This window comes from Triticum dicoccoides, chromosome 5A (assembly GCF_002162155.2).
Source record: "Triticum dicoccoides isolate Atlit2015 ecotype Zavitan chromosome 5A, WEW_v2.0, whole genome shotgun sequence".
NCBI classification, from domain to species: domain Eukaryota; kingdom Viridiplantae; phylum Streptophyta; class Magnoliopsida; order Poales; family Poaceae; genus Triticum; species Triticum dicoccoides.
The window spans coordinates 654,906,100-654,925,540 of record NC_041388.1 but is presented as its reverse complement, the minus strand read 5'-3'; the positions used below and the strand labels follow the sequence as shown (position 1 = coordinate 654,925,540).

Below are 19,441 nucleotides of genomic sequence, written 5' to 3'. Positions count from 1 at the left end.
GTGTTTGAGTAAATTCGAATTCCATTTCATGATGTACCCGTGCATAAGATAAAAGAACAAGCACACATGAGGACAAAAAGATAACCTCATTTAGCCAGAAGTCCTCGTTGGTTTTGTTGGTGATGAGGTTTCCAGTCCAGCTATGTGCGAGCTCATGGGCCACCACCTGCGCCCCTGCAGCGTCCCCTTTGATCACCGTGGGCGTGAGGAACACCATCCTGGGGTTCTCCATGCCGCCGTAGGGGAAACTGGGCGGCAGCACCAGCAGATCGAATCTCTCCCACTCATAGGGCCCAAAGAGCGACTCCCCGACCTTGACCATGTCCTCGACCCCGGCGAACTCCCGGGCGGCGTCGTCGAGGAGCGTGTCCCCGCCCTCGGCGTAGACCCGCGTCCGGGGGCCGAGGTCCCGGGAGCCGATCCCGCCGGCGGCGAAGGCGAAGAGGTAAGGCGGCACGCACTGCGCCATCTCGAACTCCTCGACGATTCGGCCGGGGGCGCACCATAGCGCGTCGTCGCAGGCGCCGCTGTGGTCGGAGGGGACGGGGTCGCGGCGGGCGACGTGGCGCGCGGCGGCGACGGCGGAGAGCTGCGCGGGGACGTTGAGGAGGAGCGAGTAGGTGATGCGCGCGGCGGGGGTGTCGTGGCAGGGGAAGACGGAGCGGGCGTGGATGGACTGGCACTGGGAGAAGACGAAGGGGAGGCCCGAGGCGGTCTGCGGCGGGGCGAGCCACTGCAGCGCGGAGGCGGCCGGGGAGGTGGAGAAGGTGAGGAGGAAGGAGGCGGTGTCGGGGGGCAGGGTGAGCGTGAGCGCTGTGCCCAGGACCGGGTCGTCGTCGGCGGCGAGGGAGAAGGGGATGGGGGCGGGGGAGTCGGGGGAGGCGGTGGCGGCGGAGTGGACGGCGAGGGCGCGCGTGTCGAGGAGCAGGTCCCCGGTGTGCGGCGCGGAGAGGGTGACGAGCGCGGAGGCGTGGATGGTGGAGGCGGCGAAGTCGAGGTAGAAGGCGAGCGCGGCGTGGGAGGTCACCGGGTGCGCGCCGTCGGTGTAGGAGTGCGGATCCACCGGCGCCATGGCGAGCGAGCTCGGAGGGGAATGGGGAATGGGGAATGTGGACTGGGGACTGGGGAGGGTTCCGGCTGGGTCGGGGTTGGGTTCGGTGGAGAGTCGAGAGTCGAGACGGGGGAACGGACCAAAGTCCCTCCTCCTGCGTGAGTTGCTTCCGATCACAAGTCACTCGGTCGGTCGCTCCAACCCAGGAGATGCGGTGCAACTTGCATGGTCCCTTTGATTGGAATGATTACCGACATCATGGTTCAACTTGCCGGTATGGGCAATTCCAGGTTGTAAATCAAAGGGGGGATGCTAGAATACTTTTAGCACTCCATCGGGTCATTTTTACTTCGCATATAACATTTTTCTGAAGTCAGTTTACAAAAGAAGTATCAACTTTACAATACGAAATCAATATCAATAGATATGTCATGGTATTACTAGTTTTCATACTGTATAACTTTAGTACAGTATAGATGCTGATGTTTTTCCATATAAATACGATCAAACTTTCTTTTTGCGAAATAAATATGATCAAACTTTATAAAGTTTAATTTTAAAAAATCTTATATGCGGGATGAAAAGGTCCGGAGGGAGTATTATATGATCAGTAGTACTACTCTTAAAAGAAATGATGATGAGTGAGTTTGTTTTGAATTTGAAACCAATAATAACTCAAGGCTTTGTGGAAGATGATGAACCCGGTGGACTTTGTAGACTAAAGCAAGGGAATATATATAGTTGCCGTAATTTGAATATATACTAGCAAAAAGACCCGTGTGTTGCAACGGGAAAAAAATTATTGATGTACTTGCTTGTCAATGAAAAGCTTAAAGCACCAACTAAGATCTTTCACTTGTCAGACACGAGAAATTGAATACATCCCAACTCTATAAGATTAGTAATAACATTTATAACTCGTAAATACATTTTATTCAGTGACGCTTCGCTACAATCAAGCACCATTCACAATGTACTTGGGATGACCGGGTCGAGGAATTGGATGGAAGAGCGCCTTTCGTATCCCACTGGCAAGAGCAGGATAAAGATACTCCATCCTTGGGCTAATATAATAGGGAAAATTGAGGAGTTCATGTCGCTGATCTGAGCCGCTAACTCTGTTTTCCATTCGATTCCGATTCCCGCTCCATTCTCTCATGTTGTTCATCTTGTGCACACCACATAAAGATTCTATATTTAATTGCATATTTGCATCTCGGCTTCTGGTTCTGTTTGCAATAAACAGAACAAAATATTAGGTTGACTCATAATAACTTCAGTATAGAGACCCTACTGTGTCTCTGATCATCTGAAAGTCATGTAATCTTGTGCTTTCAGACACCGAAATTAAGACATGGCCAAGCATGTTGGCGCTGCTGTGCTGCAAAGGGTAGGCGCAACAAACATGTATGAGGCCACCAAATAATTATTTTGTGTTATGAGTGTACTCCAGAAGGACCAATCATACTGAAATATCATGTTAATTTTTAATAGAATGTATTCCTCTCCAACTGAATTAAATGAATATATAATTTAAAAGACGTCACGCGCCACCTTCAAACTTCAAAGAAACGATTATCATGTATAATGTTTGGTCCCATTCAACCTTGTACAATTAATCTAGTTTCACAAGAAGACTTTGGGCTTTCCCTTGGCAATGTTCTGGATCTGGTTCTTTAACATGTGTAAGACAAATATGAAAATCAAGATCCAACAAATACGCTAGCAAAAATATCTGCAAAACTCCAGACTACAAAATATTAAATTTCATCTTGCTGTCTGGACATGAAGTAAGAACATGAATCAATTTACCTGATGAGGATGTGTCTAGTTTCAGCTTATATTCTCATCGGAAAGGAATTGTTATGATTACTATGAAAAATCTCCTCATGCACCAAACCACCTGATGAAATTAGAATGAAACTTCAGGGTGTCATTACTTGAGAACTTGTCTGGCATTCCAAATTACAAACCTTACCTACACAAAATGGGCGAGAAACCCTAATCCGTTTGTCTATTATGCTAATCTTTCGTCAGGTGATACATTTAGCTCCATCAATTAACATAAGCAGAACAGTCTAGCCCATTTTTCCTTCAATCTGAACCACATGACGTGCAAAGGCAACTCCTATTCAACGGCCAGTAAACAGAGTGCATGTGTGCTCCCAGACTCACAATACCAATGAAACTCGATTGACCATGTGTTAATAACATCAAATCTAGAGCCAATGAAAATTCAACCTCATCCTTGGCTAACCTGACTTACTAATGTATTTCAGAGTTAGACCAAAAAGGACCTACAGTCGCATGGCACAGGCACAAAACCAAGGCTGCTCATGGCGATGTCGAATTGCAGTGCAAATTGGAGGGATTGCAAACTCACTGTAGGGTCTCGGGCAGGCTAGTGATGGTAACGTGCCACTTGAAGACTTGCTAAATCAAATCAAGATCGAGCTGGGGCTGACCCGGTTGACAGAGCAAATTCACTCTATTAATTGCATATACCAAATTTCATGGAATCCTCCTGACCCGGTCGAGCTGCCGCACTCACCTTGGACAGCAGAGTCGAAGATGCCAAGCCAGCATCAGTGGACGCAGTTACTTAGCGGTGTCGTCGCATTAAGCGCCACCAGGTACTCCCCGTTGCCACGGCCTCATCGAAGATCGCTCGCGACTCACACTTTGTTGTGGAGGTGCTGGGGCGCGAGCCCGGCCTCCGCATGTGCTCTGCCCCGTCCCCGACGACGAAGGCCTCCATGAGCCGCTCGTTGTGCCCAACTTCCTTGCCCGGTTCGAGGCGACCAAGTGGATGCTCGTGCGTGTGCTACATCTGGCCAGGTTGCGCCGATGGGCCGATGGCCTTGGATTCCTCTGCGACCGACGCCATCCAGCGGAGGAGAGGGTGGGCTCTGGTGGCCGGAGATGGGGTGGGTGGCGGCGCTAGGTCGGGTAGGAGGGGATTTGGAGTTGCGGTCGAGCAAAATAGAAAATAAACAGTAGCTCGATCCCATCCTCCTTCCCTCCTCTGAAACAACGACGGAGAGAAGAACAACCACGCTTACCAGACGAAGATGCACGGTGACCTTTGCGCCGGCGCATCAACCGTGGCCTTGTACATGCTGGCGACGCGGACCTGCGTCCCCGCACTTATGGACGGGTCGGAGCTCTCCCGTCGCACCGCCGGTGAGCCTTGTGTAGCGGGCAGGAGAGGCTCTTGCGGAACCTGCGGCGCATCCGCTGGTGGTGGTGGTACGCCGCCACGCTTTCCAGCACCGTCTCCCGGATCGGCCACGGCGGCCGACGGGCGGAGAAGAACGGCGGCCGGCGGCGGCGACGTACTGTACAGAATATGGAGGGGAGGGAGCGGATAAGATACTACGGGTTGAATATTCTGAATCACAGGGTTTTTTTTTCGGAAATGTTAACGCCCACACGTGTGGGCATTTACCATCCGGACCACACGCAAGCATCTCCGTTGGCAACTGTGTGCACGAATCTTGGAACAAACCGGCCGGTTTTCTGCGCCACGTAGGACGAGGCGCGTGTGCGGTGTGCGAGACAGTTCGCCCGCACGTTGGTTGCCATCCCGCGGTCAGCGGTTGCCACTCGGAGGCGTGCGGTGGAACTGCTATGCGCCCGCACGCCACGCTTCGATCGCGGTTGACGTCAAACACGTCGCACACCTCTGCCCCCTCTCCGTCACGGTTCCATTTACTTACCCGCACCGCAGTTACTGGCACAACCCACTCGCATTTCAAACCATTGGAGGAGAAGGCGAGGGGAGAAGGCGACGGCGGAGGCGGAGGAATCGACGGTGTTGAAGGTAATGCTCGCTACAACTCTCGCAATCCCTTCCTGCATTTTCCCCCTTCCCTCCCTGTTCGATTCCTCGATCGAGATTCGTAGAGATTCAGGCGATTCGGCGATGCGTCAGCGTTCCCGCCGGCGCCGACGTCGTCTGCTAGCCGTTTTTGGTGGCACTGGACAGTTTCGTCGCGGCCGCGGCATCGTCGGTGTGGTTATGCCTGTTCGGAGGCACGCACTAGTCTTGTCTATAGATTGGGCAGGTGTCTCCCGGTTTGTTTGATGCGCATTGGTTCGAATTTGTGCTTGCAGTCAGTTCGTGGGAGAATTTTGAGGGTGAACTTGAAGTCGCGGTAGTTGCCATTGAACCCTAGATCTAGTTAGTTGGGTTTTGAAATTGTAGTATGAGGCGAACTTGATAGTTTCATTAACTATCATGATTGTGTGGCAACTAACTCCCTGAACAAATGTGATAGTTGCCATAAATGTGTTTCCCCTTTGCGGCAACAAATTACTGAAATGACTGTGTTAGTTGCCACATATAAGCTTTCGCATGGGGCAACTATTTTTATTGAATGACTGTGATAGTTGCCACACACACGCTCTTCCATGTGGCAACTAAATTTGTTGAATTACTGTGATAGTAGCCACAAACATGCTTTTTCATTGTGGCATCTAATTTTTTTTTGAATGATCTGTGATAGTTACCACACTGTGATAGTTGCCAAAATCGGTAGTCAATGCAGTTTCAGGAGCCAACTGCACTGGACGGCAACTAATGTGCACATCAAGTGTGCCTGTTGCCACTTGGATAGTATATTCATGTGGCGAATAAAATGTGAACACACTGTCTGTTGTCATTCTGCAGATAAGACAGTGTGGCAAATTGGCTGCATAATGTGGCAACCAAATTTGCATATCAATTGTGTCAGATGCCATACATATGCTTTGCATGTGGCAAGTTTTTGGTTGACCACCATGACAATTTGGTCTGTTCATATCTCGGCAGAATGGCTCGTGGCGATCATCAAAACGATGATGATGATTTCATGGATCCACCACAGCGTAATCGGGCAACTGGATGGAGAAAAGAGGGTGATGAGGTAAATGTTCACACATCCCCCCTTCCTCCTGATTTATGTTACTGGTTGACACCTCGAGCTTGCACTCGTCTGACACGAACTAAAATTTTATGACATTGCAAAATATGGCAACAACTGATCACTGTTTGCAAAAACATGGCAACAACTGATCACTTTTTGTCTGTTTTTTGCAGAAGAAGAAACGTATTAGCAATAGAGCCTCCCAAGAACGACTGACTGCGTTGACTGACAAATTCAGCGACGATCAGAAGGGGGCTGCTGCTGAGATGGGTATGCAGTCTATGATGGATGTCCGGTGCACGAACCTTGTCAACCCTGTATGCGACTGGCTTGGTGAGATCTACGACCCCGCCTCCAGGGAATTCGTGATTCCGGGATGTGGAAGACTACCGTTGAACGAGGAATCCGTGTTCTGCACTTTGGGTGTGCCTCGTGGACATATGAAAGTCCCGTACGAGGTCAACAATGAGATCGAGGAAGCGTTGTTCCCCCGTTTGTTTCCTGGGTCTGAATCCATGCCGAACACGTCTGCAGTGGCAGATTCGCTGCAGGCCATGACGACGCATGGAGATGTTTTCAAGATGAAGCTACTCATGTACCTCATCTCAGCTGTTTCCGCGCCGACCACCTCTCTTCGCCCAAGCAACAAATGCTTCCCCATCCTGGTGAATGATCCATCTTTACTACTTTATTTTCCTTTGATCTTTTTGGCTCCGATGTCATGTGTAAAGCTAGTGACTGCCAGCGTTTTCCGATGTTTTTTTCCATTTGATTTCTGATGCGGCAACCTTTTTTTGTCCTGAAATTTTGTGTGGTGCAGGCGGATCTGGGAAATGTGAAGAACATGAATTGGTGTAAGTTTATTGCCGACTTCCTGCACGATGCATTCTCAAGCAAGATGTACCAAAAGGGTTGTCGACTGCATTTAATGGTATATTTTTACCAGTTTTTTCTGTGAACACTGTTTTTTAACACACTTTTATTCATGCATGGCAATCTGATCATAACAAGATGGCAACCTGATCATATCAAGATGACAACTGCCATAATGGCAATATGGCAACTGGCATAATGACAATATGGCAACTCCCATCATATTAGTATGGCAATTGTCATCATACTATGGTGGCAACTGCCATCATAACAACATGGCAACTGCTATCACACTATGATGGCAATTAGCACATGTAGATAGCATCTTCTTCTTTTTCTTCTATTCTTTCATGCACCTCAACTTGATTATCATGGGAACATATATTATCCTGTTTTCCTCCACACAGTACCCATGATGGCAACTGATATTTATTTCTTTTTAAAATTGTTTTGCATCAGCTCATGTACGTCGACTGTCTTGACCTGTCCACCGTGGATTTCACTGGGACAGGAGGCCCGCCGCCTGCGCACAAGTTTGCTGTTTCTGCATGGACTATCAATGCTGTCAAGGCTGTGCTTGCCGCAGATAAGGCTACTGACACCACATATGGAAAACTGCAGGTTAGTTCTGGTTTCTTTGCCCACACAGCATGCCTACAAATTGGCATGAGGCAACCGTTTGTGGGTCATAAGAGATGACTACCTTTGTTATCCATGGCTGTGTGAGTACTGTATCCATGTCTCATTCCACATGGTAACTCTTTTCATTCGTGCTTAAACTTACATTCTCTCTCTTACGTCCTAGCTTTTTTTCTTTTTTTTTCTTTTTTTGTTCTTTCCAGCTGATGGCCAAGCATGCTATAGACTACAACGTGTTTGGGGGGCCTCAAAACTTTGGAAGGTGGATGGACGTGCACTCAACTCCGTCTTGCCCTGCCGAGGTAATCAAAAGATCTACATCTATGGTTTGCCGTGGAGTATTTTTTGATGTCGTGCAAGTGATTGCAATACGGTGGTCATTGATGCTTCTTTGTTTCGTGCACAGGTGAGGACACCTGTTGAGCATCTAATAGGGCAGTTTGCATCTGGAATGACTGGCTTCCTCGGGAAGTTGGTTGAGGGGTGGACGTCCCTCAGTGGCTCTGACAGCGACGCGGTTGCGAGGCAGTTCACTTTGTTTGTCCCAAAACGTACACACCGGCCAACCGGTTGCCGTGGCCGGTATGACTACAACAGTTCCCAAGAGCCTGCTGACACACAAGATGAACTAGGTGGAGATGCTGGTCTCAGCAAGGATGACGACGATGTCATGGAGAATGTGCAAGAGGACACCGATGATGATGATCATGCTGAAGTTCACGCAGGTGGTAACAAGGGCAAGGATGCAACAGATGTCCCCCAACCGGAGAAAGTGAAATAACACACGGCTGCGAGAGGCGAGGGGTTTTTTCCATCAAAGAGGGGGAGGGCTCCAGAGGGTGTTGGGCAGGGTTCTGCTGGCAAGAGGTCTAGGACCGACCCCGTAGCTGCCAGGAAGAGGTTCGACTTTTATTTTAGTTTTTTGCTTTGTCTATTTTCTTCGAACAGACTCATCCTTTTTTTGCACTTGTTTTTGTCAAGCGCGGCAACGAGTTTGCTGTCTGACAATTGCCACCTTTTTTTTCCTCCATCTCATACGTGCAGCGAGCCGACAGCTGGTGGACGAGAAGTTACGAAGAAACAGGCGCCAACGCCAACCCATGTTTCTGCTCGGTTGAACAAAGGCGTCCCCATTGCCAGTGACACCCCTTCCACCAGGTCATCTCCTCGCACAACGATGACCACACCGGGGATCCTGTCGTGTTGCCAGACATGAGGAAGGCAGTCAGGAAGTAGGTTTTTTCATCCGCTTTCATTGACATAGCGCTATATTTTCTTGATTTTCCAATGCATCCGTTTAGCTTGTCACATTGTCTTCTGTCATCGCCCCCACGTGGCAACTGCTGTTCTCCAAATGATTTTTTCCTTCCTTTTTAAGTGTATGGCAACTCCTATTGTTTTTTACATGGCAACTGGAATCTAGGCCAAATGGTAACTTTATGTACCTAATGGCAACTGCCATCTTTACCGTTGGCTTGTGAGCTCATCCCACACCTAGGTTTGAAATTGCATTCATGGCAGATCAGACATTTTTATCATTCTTCAATTTGGCTAACATGGAAACTGCTGCTGGATGGCAACTCACGTTCCCCTTACATGGCAACTACCAGCTTTTCCACTTGTTTTTCATTTTTTTAAGATTTCTACCAAGGCAAACATATTTTTGTTCATTTTTTAATACCTTTTTCATGTGCTTTATTTTTTTGCAGGGTGAAGAAGACTACTACGCGCAGGACCAACCATATCAGTAAGGACCCGCTCGAACACCTGCATTCAAAGTTGTCAACAGGGGGCAACTCAGATGTACATGAGGCACCAGGCGACAATACTGCTGCTGCACCGTTGACCGCTCCCACCAACTCTGATGCAAGTGGCCGACCATCTCCGCCGGCTGCAGATGTGCAGGCTAGAACAATAGGCATCCGTACATCGGGGAGTGACGAGTCGGTATCTGCCAAGACAGCTGAAATATTGCCAACTCTTCTGGCAATGAAGGATGCTGCTGTGAGCCATGCCACCCCATCAGCAAGCGTTGAAGTGGACGCTCCCGAGACGAACCTAAGCAAGGAAGATTCCCGCTCATCTGACACTGATTCCAAGCGCGTGCGTGGTGGCACTCTTGTGTCCATGACAGAAGCGGCTGAGGCGGCAGTTCACAAGGATATGCCATCTAAAGGTGAGAGTCCTGGCACAACAGCTCCAGCTCCTGTCGGTGTAGATACTGCTAAGGCGACTGTTTCGCGTGCTGGTCTTCCACCTAGGCGTCGTAGCCCCCGCAAGCAACCAACAGACATACCCAACGCACCGGCTGTAGCTAGGAGCAGGAGAGACGAGTCTGGTTATGTTCATGCGTCCACACTATTCCCGCCACCCGCCAAAAGCAATGTGATGGAAAAACCGGAAGACCGAAGCACAACTGATGCAGGTGTCAAGCCGGGCATGAGTGACGCAGGTGAAAAACTGGAGCAGACTGCGCCTTTACCCGCAGTGGAAATCCCCAGCATAAATCTGCGCACTTCCAGGCTCCCAGTCAATGTCGATGTCCCCTACAGCCCAAACAAGAAGATTGTCATGAAAGCTGTGGCTGATACCGCTGACAACACGCCCCGCCCTGCAAATAAGGCCGATCATTCTGTAGCGGCCGATTCAGATATGTTTGTCGATCCTTCACCCTTGGATCCTGCCCCGCAAGTCATTCATGGTCTGGCCAGTAGGAATGAGAGGCACCCAATGGCCTTTACCCCATCGAGCTTCAGCTTTGGCATCAGTCAAGATCAACCGGTGGTGCAAGATCCTATGCCAGTTGCCTTTGCTTTCCTAGGAGGCATGCCCGCAATGATGGCGCAGCCAATGGTCGAGGGCAGGAAGGCTGTCAAGTTCGCAGAGCCGACTGTGCAAGATACACTTGTCATGTCCTTATGATTTTCCTTGTATACATCTTTGTAGTTTGAATTTTGTCCCAATCATATATGTTGGGGGTTCTCACTTGTGATGACAACTGACATGTGATGACATGGCAACTGGATTTGATGTACCATGTCACCTACATTTTTTTGCTGCCCTGCTGCATTTGACATTTGGGCAACCACGTGGCAACTGAAGTTGATTCAACATGGCAACTGTACTTGCTGTCACATGGCAAATACAGTGCATTACACATGGCAACTGGATTTGCCACGCCATGTCGCCTGCATTTTTTGTTTCCATGCTGCATTTTTTCATACGGCAATCACATGGCAAATGGAGTTGACACAACATGGCAAATGTAGTTGTTGTGACATGGCAACTACAGTTCAACTAGATGGCAACTATAGTGCAACTACATGGCAATTGTAGTTGCTACGACATGGCCACTGTAGTTGGACAACACATGACAACTGCCCCACTTTTTCTACCTACATCTCACATCATGCACCCTATCTTCTCACAATCCGTCTGTTTTTGATTTTCTAGGTATCCTAACCCACTTTTTTTATCATTGCAGCCACCCCTGAGGAGATTTCACCGTCACTTGACGAAGCTTACCACATGATTGAGGAGGCAGCATTGCAGAGGAGGTCCTCACGAGGGCAAGGGCAATCAAGTTCCAACGTGCCTGCAGATACGATATCTGAGGATACCATTAGGAGTGTCACTCCTGGTTCTGTGAGGCAGCAGAGGGTAGTTCACCCACCTCTCGTAGAAGACTACGAGCCCGAATTCAGGGCCACTAAGGAACAGACCCAACTGTACGATATCGTCAAGCGGTTTGGAAATGCGAGGGCCAGCAGCAAGCACATGAAGGAGCTGAAAGCGTAAATGACCACACCCCATAATCTCTCATTTTGCTTTGCTCCTTTTTTACCATTCATCTTCTTCGTACTTTCTATACATGATCCGCTTACGTTTTAGTTCTTTCATATATTCTTTTTACTTAGTAGGCATGATTATTCCATGTCATATCGTTTTCATACAGCTTATGTTTGGACAGAACCAAAGTCATTCAATGCGGAGCGACGTACGTCGAGCTGGGTGATCTTGCCAAGTCCGTGAGGCCAAACGGTAAAATGTCGACGAATGTAGTTGCATGCGGGATCGACTACATCAACAATCACACCGATGTGTGTGCCGACAAGATAATCATGCATTACAGTGTGACCTGCAAATATGGGATGGTGACTTCCACCACAAAATCCCGAGGAAGAATTTTGCTCAACACGGTGAATTCAAGCTCACACTGAAGAAATATGTGAGTACTTCTTCCCTGTCTGCAATGTTTTTTCACATGGTGTGGTTTTTTGCCATCATCTGCACTTTGTGTTTACATGGCAGATGTTTTCATGTGGCAACAGCTGTCGTGCACACTGACTTCTTGATTTTTGCATCCCGTGCAAACTATGTGGCAACTTGATAGTAAAATACACGGCACATTTTGTTCATACATGGGCGGCAACTTTCTTTCAACTACTCCCACCCATAACCAAACATTCTACATGATTCTAATTGTTTTGTCCCTTTGCTGTTCTTTATGTGAACTCTGCTTCTCATTTCTTCACTTTTAAATGCAGGTCATGTTCCCCATGTTCCAGGAGCTTGCACCACATGACCCACACGACAAGTGTGGTCACCACTATGCGATCTGTCTTGACCTAAAGAACCAACGTTTTGAGGTGCTTGATTCAATCCGTTCGGAAGCTGATGCAGACCTTACTACGCATGCCGAATTCTTCATTAACAACCTCAAAGAGACATGGAACCGTCACTACGAACATTCAAAGGTCCAGATCAGGCATTTCCCGACTGAGTATGTGGCGACTGTGAAGCAAGGGAACATGTAATTTCTTCCTTCCTTCATGTGCCATTAACATCAATCCAACCCCTCTTTTGTTGTCACATCTGAATTGAAGTCTATATTTGTTACGACTGTCCTTTTTGCGTGTTCACCTGACTCTTTTCCTCGTGCAGGACGGACTGTGGCTTTCACGCGCTGGAATACTTTGCAAAGTGGGAAGGCAGAATTGTCCCCCCTATCATAGCTGCAACAGTCGTTGAGCTCCGGAAAATCTACACATGGAACTGGTTGACGAATGAAGATTTCAACAAGTGGTCCAGAGCACGCGAGTTCGTGGAGGAAGCTATCAAGAAAGTCATCAAGAAGTACAAGTGATCACGTGGCGTTACACACCGGACGCATACCTTACATTCTGTTGCCGAGGAATGTAAGGTACTATCTCTTTGTTTCTCGTTGAAAACTATGTTTGTGTGCTATGTTATGAGTGCAACCCCGCGTAGCCTAACTATGTAGTGGTGGTGTGTGAGCGACATTTGAATAGTTTCTGTAATATATGTGTGGACATGAACCTATTTTAGGCGTTACAGCAGATATGTTTTTATGTTTGTCATTATTACAATGGTTTCATCGTTTCTAGCACCGGTTTGCTGTTTCGAATGCGTGTACGATGTTTTAAAAAAGATGGCAAATGTAGTTCATCAGACATGGGTAGTGAAAGTCATCGTCGTTTTTCATTTTGGCCATTTTGCTTCTTCTTTTTCATCGCTAACTGCACCGGCTAGCATGGGTAGGTTGATCATGTAGCCACAACCTTTTGCTGCGGTTTATGCACGTTACATTTTTCTAACTTGTTTCCCATACATTTGCACACAACACACTATGTGTCTCTAAACCGCGTCGTATTGTCATGGAAATATATGCCATGTAGAGTCATTACAAATACCATGACATATTTTCAGTACAGCTAACATGGCAGATACAGTACAACCAACATGGCAGATCCAACATAATTAACATGGCAGATACAGTACAACTAACATGGCAGATCCATTACAACTAAAATGGCAGATCCATTACAACTAAAATTGCAGATCCAGTACAACTAGCATGGCATATTTAGTATAAAATAGTATGGCATATTTAGTATAAAATAGCATGGCAGACCAACTACACATAACATGGCAGATTAACTACACATAACATGGCAGATTAAGTACCCATAACATGGCAACTGCATTTATCCATTCAATGAATTTTCCTTCCACTTCTGATGCCCCTCAAGAGTCATTCTCCCAATTTTTTTAAAAAAAATCTCATCATCTAGGGTACAAAACAATATGTCCACAAGGACCATGTCACATTGACCCAATTTTTGCTCATGGATTGCCCGCCCCTTTCTTTGTTTTCTTGTGTTTTGCTTGGATCTCCAATCCCGACTTGTACCTTATCTCTCTTGGACGACCCTTTGTGATAGAACGGGGTGGGTTCCTGACCTGGGTCTGTGTGCTTGCTATTCCAGATTCTATCTCCGAGTTTTCAGATGATGGCCCCGTGGATGAAGGCACACTTGATGTGCGGGGCAACCGGTGTAAGGCTTCCTCAGCTTTCCTCTTCTTGATCTCATCAAGCTCTCTTTTCAGTGCCTTCCTGTGTTTTTCTGCGACTCTCGCTGTCTCATCACTCTTGCATGCTTCATCAATTAGCTCAGCATAGTTCTTTGTCAGCGCAACGTGCCTCACGGCTTCCATGGTTGACTCAAGTCTCTCGTCATGCACAGCCAGAACTGCGTGTGTTGTCTGCGGCGCCAACGCGTCGTCATCGTCCCAAGTCCATCGCCGCCTTATGAAATGGCGGGGCATCCGTGTCACAGCGTTCATGTCCATTACTTTTAGTATGTGACAGCACACAATGACGTCCCGTTCGAACTTGCAGCATTGGCAGTAGTACTCGCCTTCGCCTATCGAGGCTTTGACGAAGTAATTCCTTCCTTTGTCCGGATCTTCAGGTTATGAATCTGACATGCCCAAAATAGAACACACCTTGAACATATGTTCGTCCACCTGGAAAGCCGTGAACATGCTGGCACGCTTTATTTCTTCCTGGAATCTGCAAGTTTTATGTGTTTTCTGTTAAACTATAGTGCGCTCTTTTCTTGTACCACCTTATGTTGTCATGGAAATAGAAATACATTTTGTTTGAAGATGGCAAACATAGTTCATTGAACATGGCAAATATAGTACGTTGAACATGGCAAATGCAGTACACTAGACATGGAAAATGCAGTACACTAGACATGGCAACTGCAGTACACTAGACATGGCAACTGTAGTACATTTTCAACTAGACATCGTCATTTTTCCACACCAACATACCCCAATGGAAGCACATTGCATAAAACATGGCAACTGCCCTTTTATTTAAACATGGCATCTACAGTTGAGTAAACATGTCAATTGCATTTCAACAAACATGGCAGATGCATTTTATTAAACATGGCAACTGCATTTCGGCATATGTGTCGCCAATATAACATTTTTTCCAGTTGACATTGGCATTTGCATGCCAGCATGCCCCAATGGAAGCACAGTGTATTAAACATGGCAACTGAACTTCATTCAATAAGGAAAATGCACCCGAGCAAGCATGGCAAAACAGAATTTTCATTGAACATGGCATCATGCAGCTTAGTAAGCATGGCAAACAGTATTTCATTAAACATGGCAACTGCACATCATGGCAACTGCATTGCACTCTATAAGGCACCTACTGACTTGGTGCTTTTTCTGCAAATAAGACTGTAATGCAACTGACTTACTTGTTAAAGATCTTGTTGGTGTATATCTTGCTCATTTGCCTCTCTATCGGTAAATACGTTAGCAATTTTGGCTGCTTTAGTGCTGTGGTCGCTTCTTGTTGTAGCTCAGATCCCAGAATTTTTTGTTGCAAAGCTGTGTACTGATTGACAAACTGTAGCAATGAGTTGCCAGGGCTGACGTACCGCTTCAAAACAGCATTGAACCCCTCGCTGCGTTGCGTAGTCTGCAGAAAGGGGAAGAAGCACTGCATGAAGTAGGCCGGCACCCAGTACATTCGCTTCTCCCACAGGCTAACAAGAGTCTCGTTGTCTTGGACTTGATGTGTTTCAGTCATGGCCATCCAGCTCCTCTCAAACTCCTCCACCGTCAAGCTGTGGTCCATGCACAGCTCGAATGCCTTGTGCAGCTCTGGACAGTCAGCAAAGAACGGTCCTAGCGTCTCCTCAGCCTTCTTTATAATGTGCCACCTGCAGTTCATGTGCACTGCCAACGGAAAGACCTCCTCTATGCCTGCACGCATGCTGAAATCTTGGTCTGTTATTATGTTCATCGGAGCAAGTCCATCCATGCAGTCTAAGAAGGTCTTGAATAGCCAAACATACCCATCCGTGTCTTTGTTCTGGACGAGCCTGCAGCCGAACTGCAACGACTGATTGTGGTTATTTATTCCTATGAACGGAGCGCATGGCATCTTGTACATATTGGTGAGGTACGTCGCGTCGAACGAAATGCAATCTCAGAAATGTTTGTAGGCTCTCCTTGCAGCACCATCCACCCAATACATGTTCCTGACATGGTCCTCATCGTCCAACCTTATCCTGTAGAAGAAATCTGGATCTTCCTTCGTTTTTTCATCGAAGTAGGCCAATGTGGCCTCTATGTCTGCCAACTTGCTCTCTCTACGGTACTTGGCCTGTAGGTTTGTGACGTCAGCTGGTATGTACGGCATGCTACACAGAGTCCCCTTTTTGCTGTGGATGAGAGATAGTATCTGTACCATTCTTGATGGACCGACGTTACAATCATGTAGCAGCTTTACGAATTGCCTTTCGACGGTGGTGAACCCTCTGTGGGCGGTCAGAAATTTTATCAGGTCGAACTTCTTTATGGTTGGTGGTTGTGCTCGTCAAAATATTCATTGACCACCCACTGTGCTCCATCTACGTTTAGCTTACACCGGACAGGGCACTCGGTCTTGAGAATGATACCTCTCTTTCGTTCCGGAACAACAGGCGCAACACCTTTCCCCTTCTTGTTCCTCCGTGCCTTGTGGCACCTCATCTCACCTCTGCTGTACTCGTTAGTTTTCTTAATTTTCCTATGGTACTCGGTGTTGACCGCCAATCCATGGAACTTTGCATATGTCTGGTAGTATTCCTTTGCTTGTTCGAACGATTCAAATCTCTGCCCAATGTACGGTGGCTGAGGTACCATGATCTCTGATTGCCCACCATCTTCATCCCCTTGTGCGTCGTCGTCAGTTTCATCATTCACTTCGGTGTCGGCGGCAGTTCCATCTACTTGAGTGTTGCCAATGCTTGTGTTCAAAGGGGTGCTTGTCGGCATTGCTGGAATGATTGCCATTCCCGACTCTGACTTGAAATTGTTTGCGGCATGATTGTCTGCTGGCTGGTGGAACGCGTCTTCCGTGCGCTCAGAGCTCCCCGCCGTAGATGTCCCCGCGCCGCTGTTCAGTGTAGTCGTAGGCCCTGTAATAGAAAAAACAGGTACGAGAGTAAGATTTTTGTTTGGATAACATGTGTATCGCAACGGATCACACCATCTTCGAGTGATTTGGCATGACATCATTTCAAACAGCAAGTCGTGAGTCTGCGCGTGGACATGTATGGCAGTTGTAGCTGTCCAGTCATGGCAGCTACTGTTCAACAAACATGGCAACTATTTGTGTTGCCTACAAATAACTACAAATAAGAAATGTAGCGCTCTTTTTTGTGGTTCAGTTTTTTTCCTTACCTTGTTGTGCTGCATTTGACCATCTTGTGTGGTCTGTGACACCATAATGACGTGCTCCACCTGCAATTTGTGAAGCTTGCCATGAGACGTTTGCCGGGTTACCACCAGCGTAATAACCTGTAAGCATAGTAGTGGTTGGTCAATTCATGGCAAATACAGTTTTGTGCTAGCACAGCAACTGCAGTTGCCCCTGATGTGGCAACTGCAGTTTTACTGGCATGGCAACTGTAGTTGCATCGGTATGGCAACCGCAGTTGTTCCTTCATGGCAACTGCAGTTGCCATGGCATGGCAAATGTAGTTGCACTGGCATGACAACTGCAGTTGTTCCTCCATGGCAACTACAGGTGTCCAGGGATGAGAAGTGTAGTTTTTAATTCATGGCAACTGTAAATGTCCAGTCATGGCAATTGTAGTTGTCAACTACGCTCCTTCTGCTAATTGAGCATCCACAACTTCACTTTTTTTATGGACTCACCTGTGTATGACATCGATGGCAGGTACATGGGTGCTGCCTGATGCCACGTGCTGCATGAAGGCTCTGCATTTTCACCCGTGATAACTCGTGAGTCCTTTTGCCAGTTTTTTTGCATGTTCATTTTTCATGTCCACAGCAGTATGTGCTCTTTTTTCGTTTTGCATTACCTTGATTAGCCATACTAGCTAGTTGAAGTTGGCTGCCCGTACATTTCTCAGTGTTAGCGCCTTGTGACTGAACTTGCCACGGGGTCCCCCTATGAGTGTTTTGGTCATAAGAACCTGCGAAAAAATAACAGTGTATGACATAAGTAGAATGTCATATTCATCGTTGCGAAGATGGCAACTGTTCTCTTCTTTTGTTATCACGCATCATACCTACGCCTGCATACTGTTCTAGTAGTGGCAGCAACAGCCCTGCAGAGATGAGTTGACTGTACTATGATGCATCCCAAGGGGGCGTTTCTGGCCTTTGAGAACCCCAAGCATCAGCGCCATCTTCGTGATTCATTCTTTCCGTGTCTCGCTTCTTTTCGATGTGTTCTCAATCACTGGATGAACAAGAAGGCATCAACAATCCACAAGAATTGCATTCTTCTGCTGCTTGCACATAGAAGATAGGGATGGCAAGCAACAGGTCAAAATAGGTGGCAGCTACTGACAACGAAAGGTGGCAACTATCGTTATACACAAGTGGCAATTAATTTTTCCCACCCCCTTCATTCCAAAAATTGTCCTTCCTGCCCTTTTTTAGGGATTCCTACTCATCCATTTCATACCCAACTACTTGCGTCAATTAAACTATGAACTTAAGTTAATGTCAAATGTAGTACATGGCAGATCTGGTGTATTCTGCCTGGCAATTGCGAATATACACTAAACCATGCAGTGTTCTACCCCTATAGCATGGACCCAGTACAAGATCGGGAGATTTTCAGCCTTAAGGATGAGAAGGATGAGACCGGGAGATTTTCACCTGGTTTTAGATGATCGTCTCTGGAGGGCTGGGTTGGAGTGGGGGGCTGGGGGTGGGGAGGGTTGGGGTGTGGTTTGCGGTGGGAGCGCCCTACGGATCTGCCTTGGTTGCCATGGCAACCAGAGATGGCCGGCGACGGAGGTCGGGGTTCGAGAGGTGGGGGACGATGGCAGCAGACGAGAGAGGGGATGGATCGGAGGCCGGGAACAGCTGGGTCGTGCGGGCAGCGGATCGTCTGGCCCGGACGGGGCAGTGCGGGCGGGGTTGCCACATACCGGACGTGTGGGCCATGCTTTTGTGCGCGCGGACGTGGTCGTGCGGGCCGGTTCCCGTCCATGCCACACGAGGCGGGCGGGCGGGTTCCTGTCCATGCCACACGTGTGGCAGTTATTCGAACCCTTTTTTTTTGACAAAACGAATCGTTTCTAGATCTATCCACTTAAAAGCGGACCGCGGGTTTATTGTCAAAAACTATAGGGATTTCTCTGTAAAAAAATTTGTAAAAGCGTATTATGACATGAGAAGAAAGCGTATTGTGACGATGAATCCGACAAAGTCAATCTGTGCTTTATTATTAGGGAGAGATAAGGATTGACTGTTCGTCACCCTATATTATTGTCAGTAATATATATGCTTGCGCGCATTGTGGCCTATCGTACGCTCCGGCCACTTCGAGCCAACCGGCGCGCTAAGTAGCCAGACGCGCTAATCAGGTGGAAGGCCGTGCCCGCGGCCGTGGGAAAAAAATTGACCATAACGACGTTACCACCAAAACTGCTCCACCCACTTTGGGATGCCTGGTAAAAAAATCTAGGTTCATTACTATCCTTACTTAATATATTACTGCCAATGGTAAAATTCCTAGGTCCATTACTATATATGCTTATTCTATTACTGACAATGTTTAGGGATGAAACCTTCTGATATGTCAGTGCGTAGTAAAAAAACCTAGGTTCAT

The 19,441-nt window shown here is 47.6% G+C and overlaps 2 protein-coding genes and 1 pseudogene across 2 annotated transcripts in view; all 3 read right to left on the bottom strand.

The window, feature by feature from the left end:
- Positions 1–1,072, bottom strand: part of LOC119303794 (leucine aminopeptidase) — a 3,901-nt gene extending 2,829 nt beyond the window's left edge. The window contains exon 1 of the mRNA XM_037580947.1: positions 86–1,072. Within this exon, the coding sequence (XP_037436844.1) occupies positions 86–1,072 (987 nt within the window). The remainder of the gene's footprint in view (positions 1–85) is intronic.
- A 1,791-nt stretch (positions 1,073–2,863) lies between these two features.
- Positions 2,864–4,912, bottom strand: LOC119300339. Its single transcript, XM_037577334.1, has 3 exons — positions 4,799–4,912; positions 4,114–4,442; positions 2,864–2,954 (listed from the first exon to the last, which is right to left on the bottom strand). The coding sequence occupies exons 1-3, from the start codon at positions 4,910–4,912 to the stop codon at positions 2,939–2,941; spliced, it is 459 nt and encodes a 152-aa protein (XP_037433231.1). The 3' UTR covers positions 2,864–2,938.
- Positions 4,913–13,196: 8,284 nt separating this feature from the next.
- LOC119300338 lies at positions 13,197–18,854 on the bottom strand (annotated as a pseudogene).
- Between the last annotated feature and the right edge of the window lie 587 nt (positions 18,855–19,441).

Coding starts and splice junctions, on each gene's coding strand:
- LOC119300339 (XM_037577334.1), bottom strand. CDS start 4,912: ATGCAGGAAGGGATTGCGAGAGTTGTAGCGAGCATTACCTTCAACACC. Junction 4,443..4,798: donor TCCAATGGTTTGAAATGCGA/GTGGGTTGTGCC, acceptor CCTGTGATTCAG/AATATTCAACCCGTAGTATC.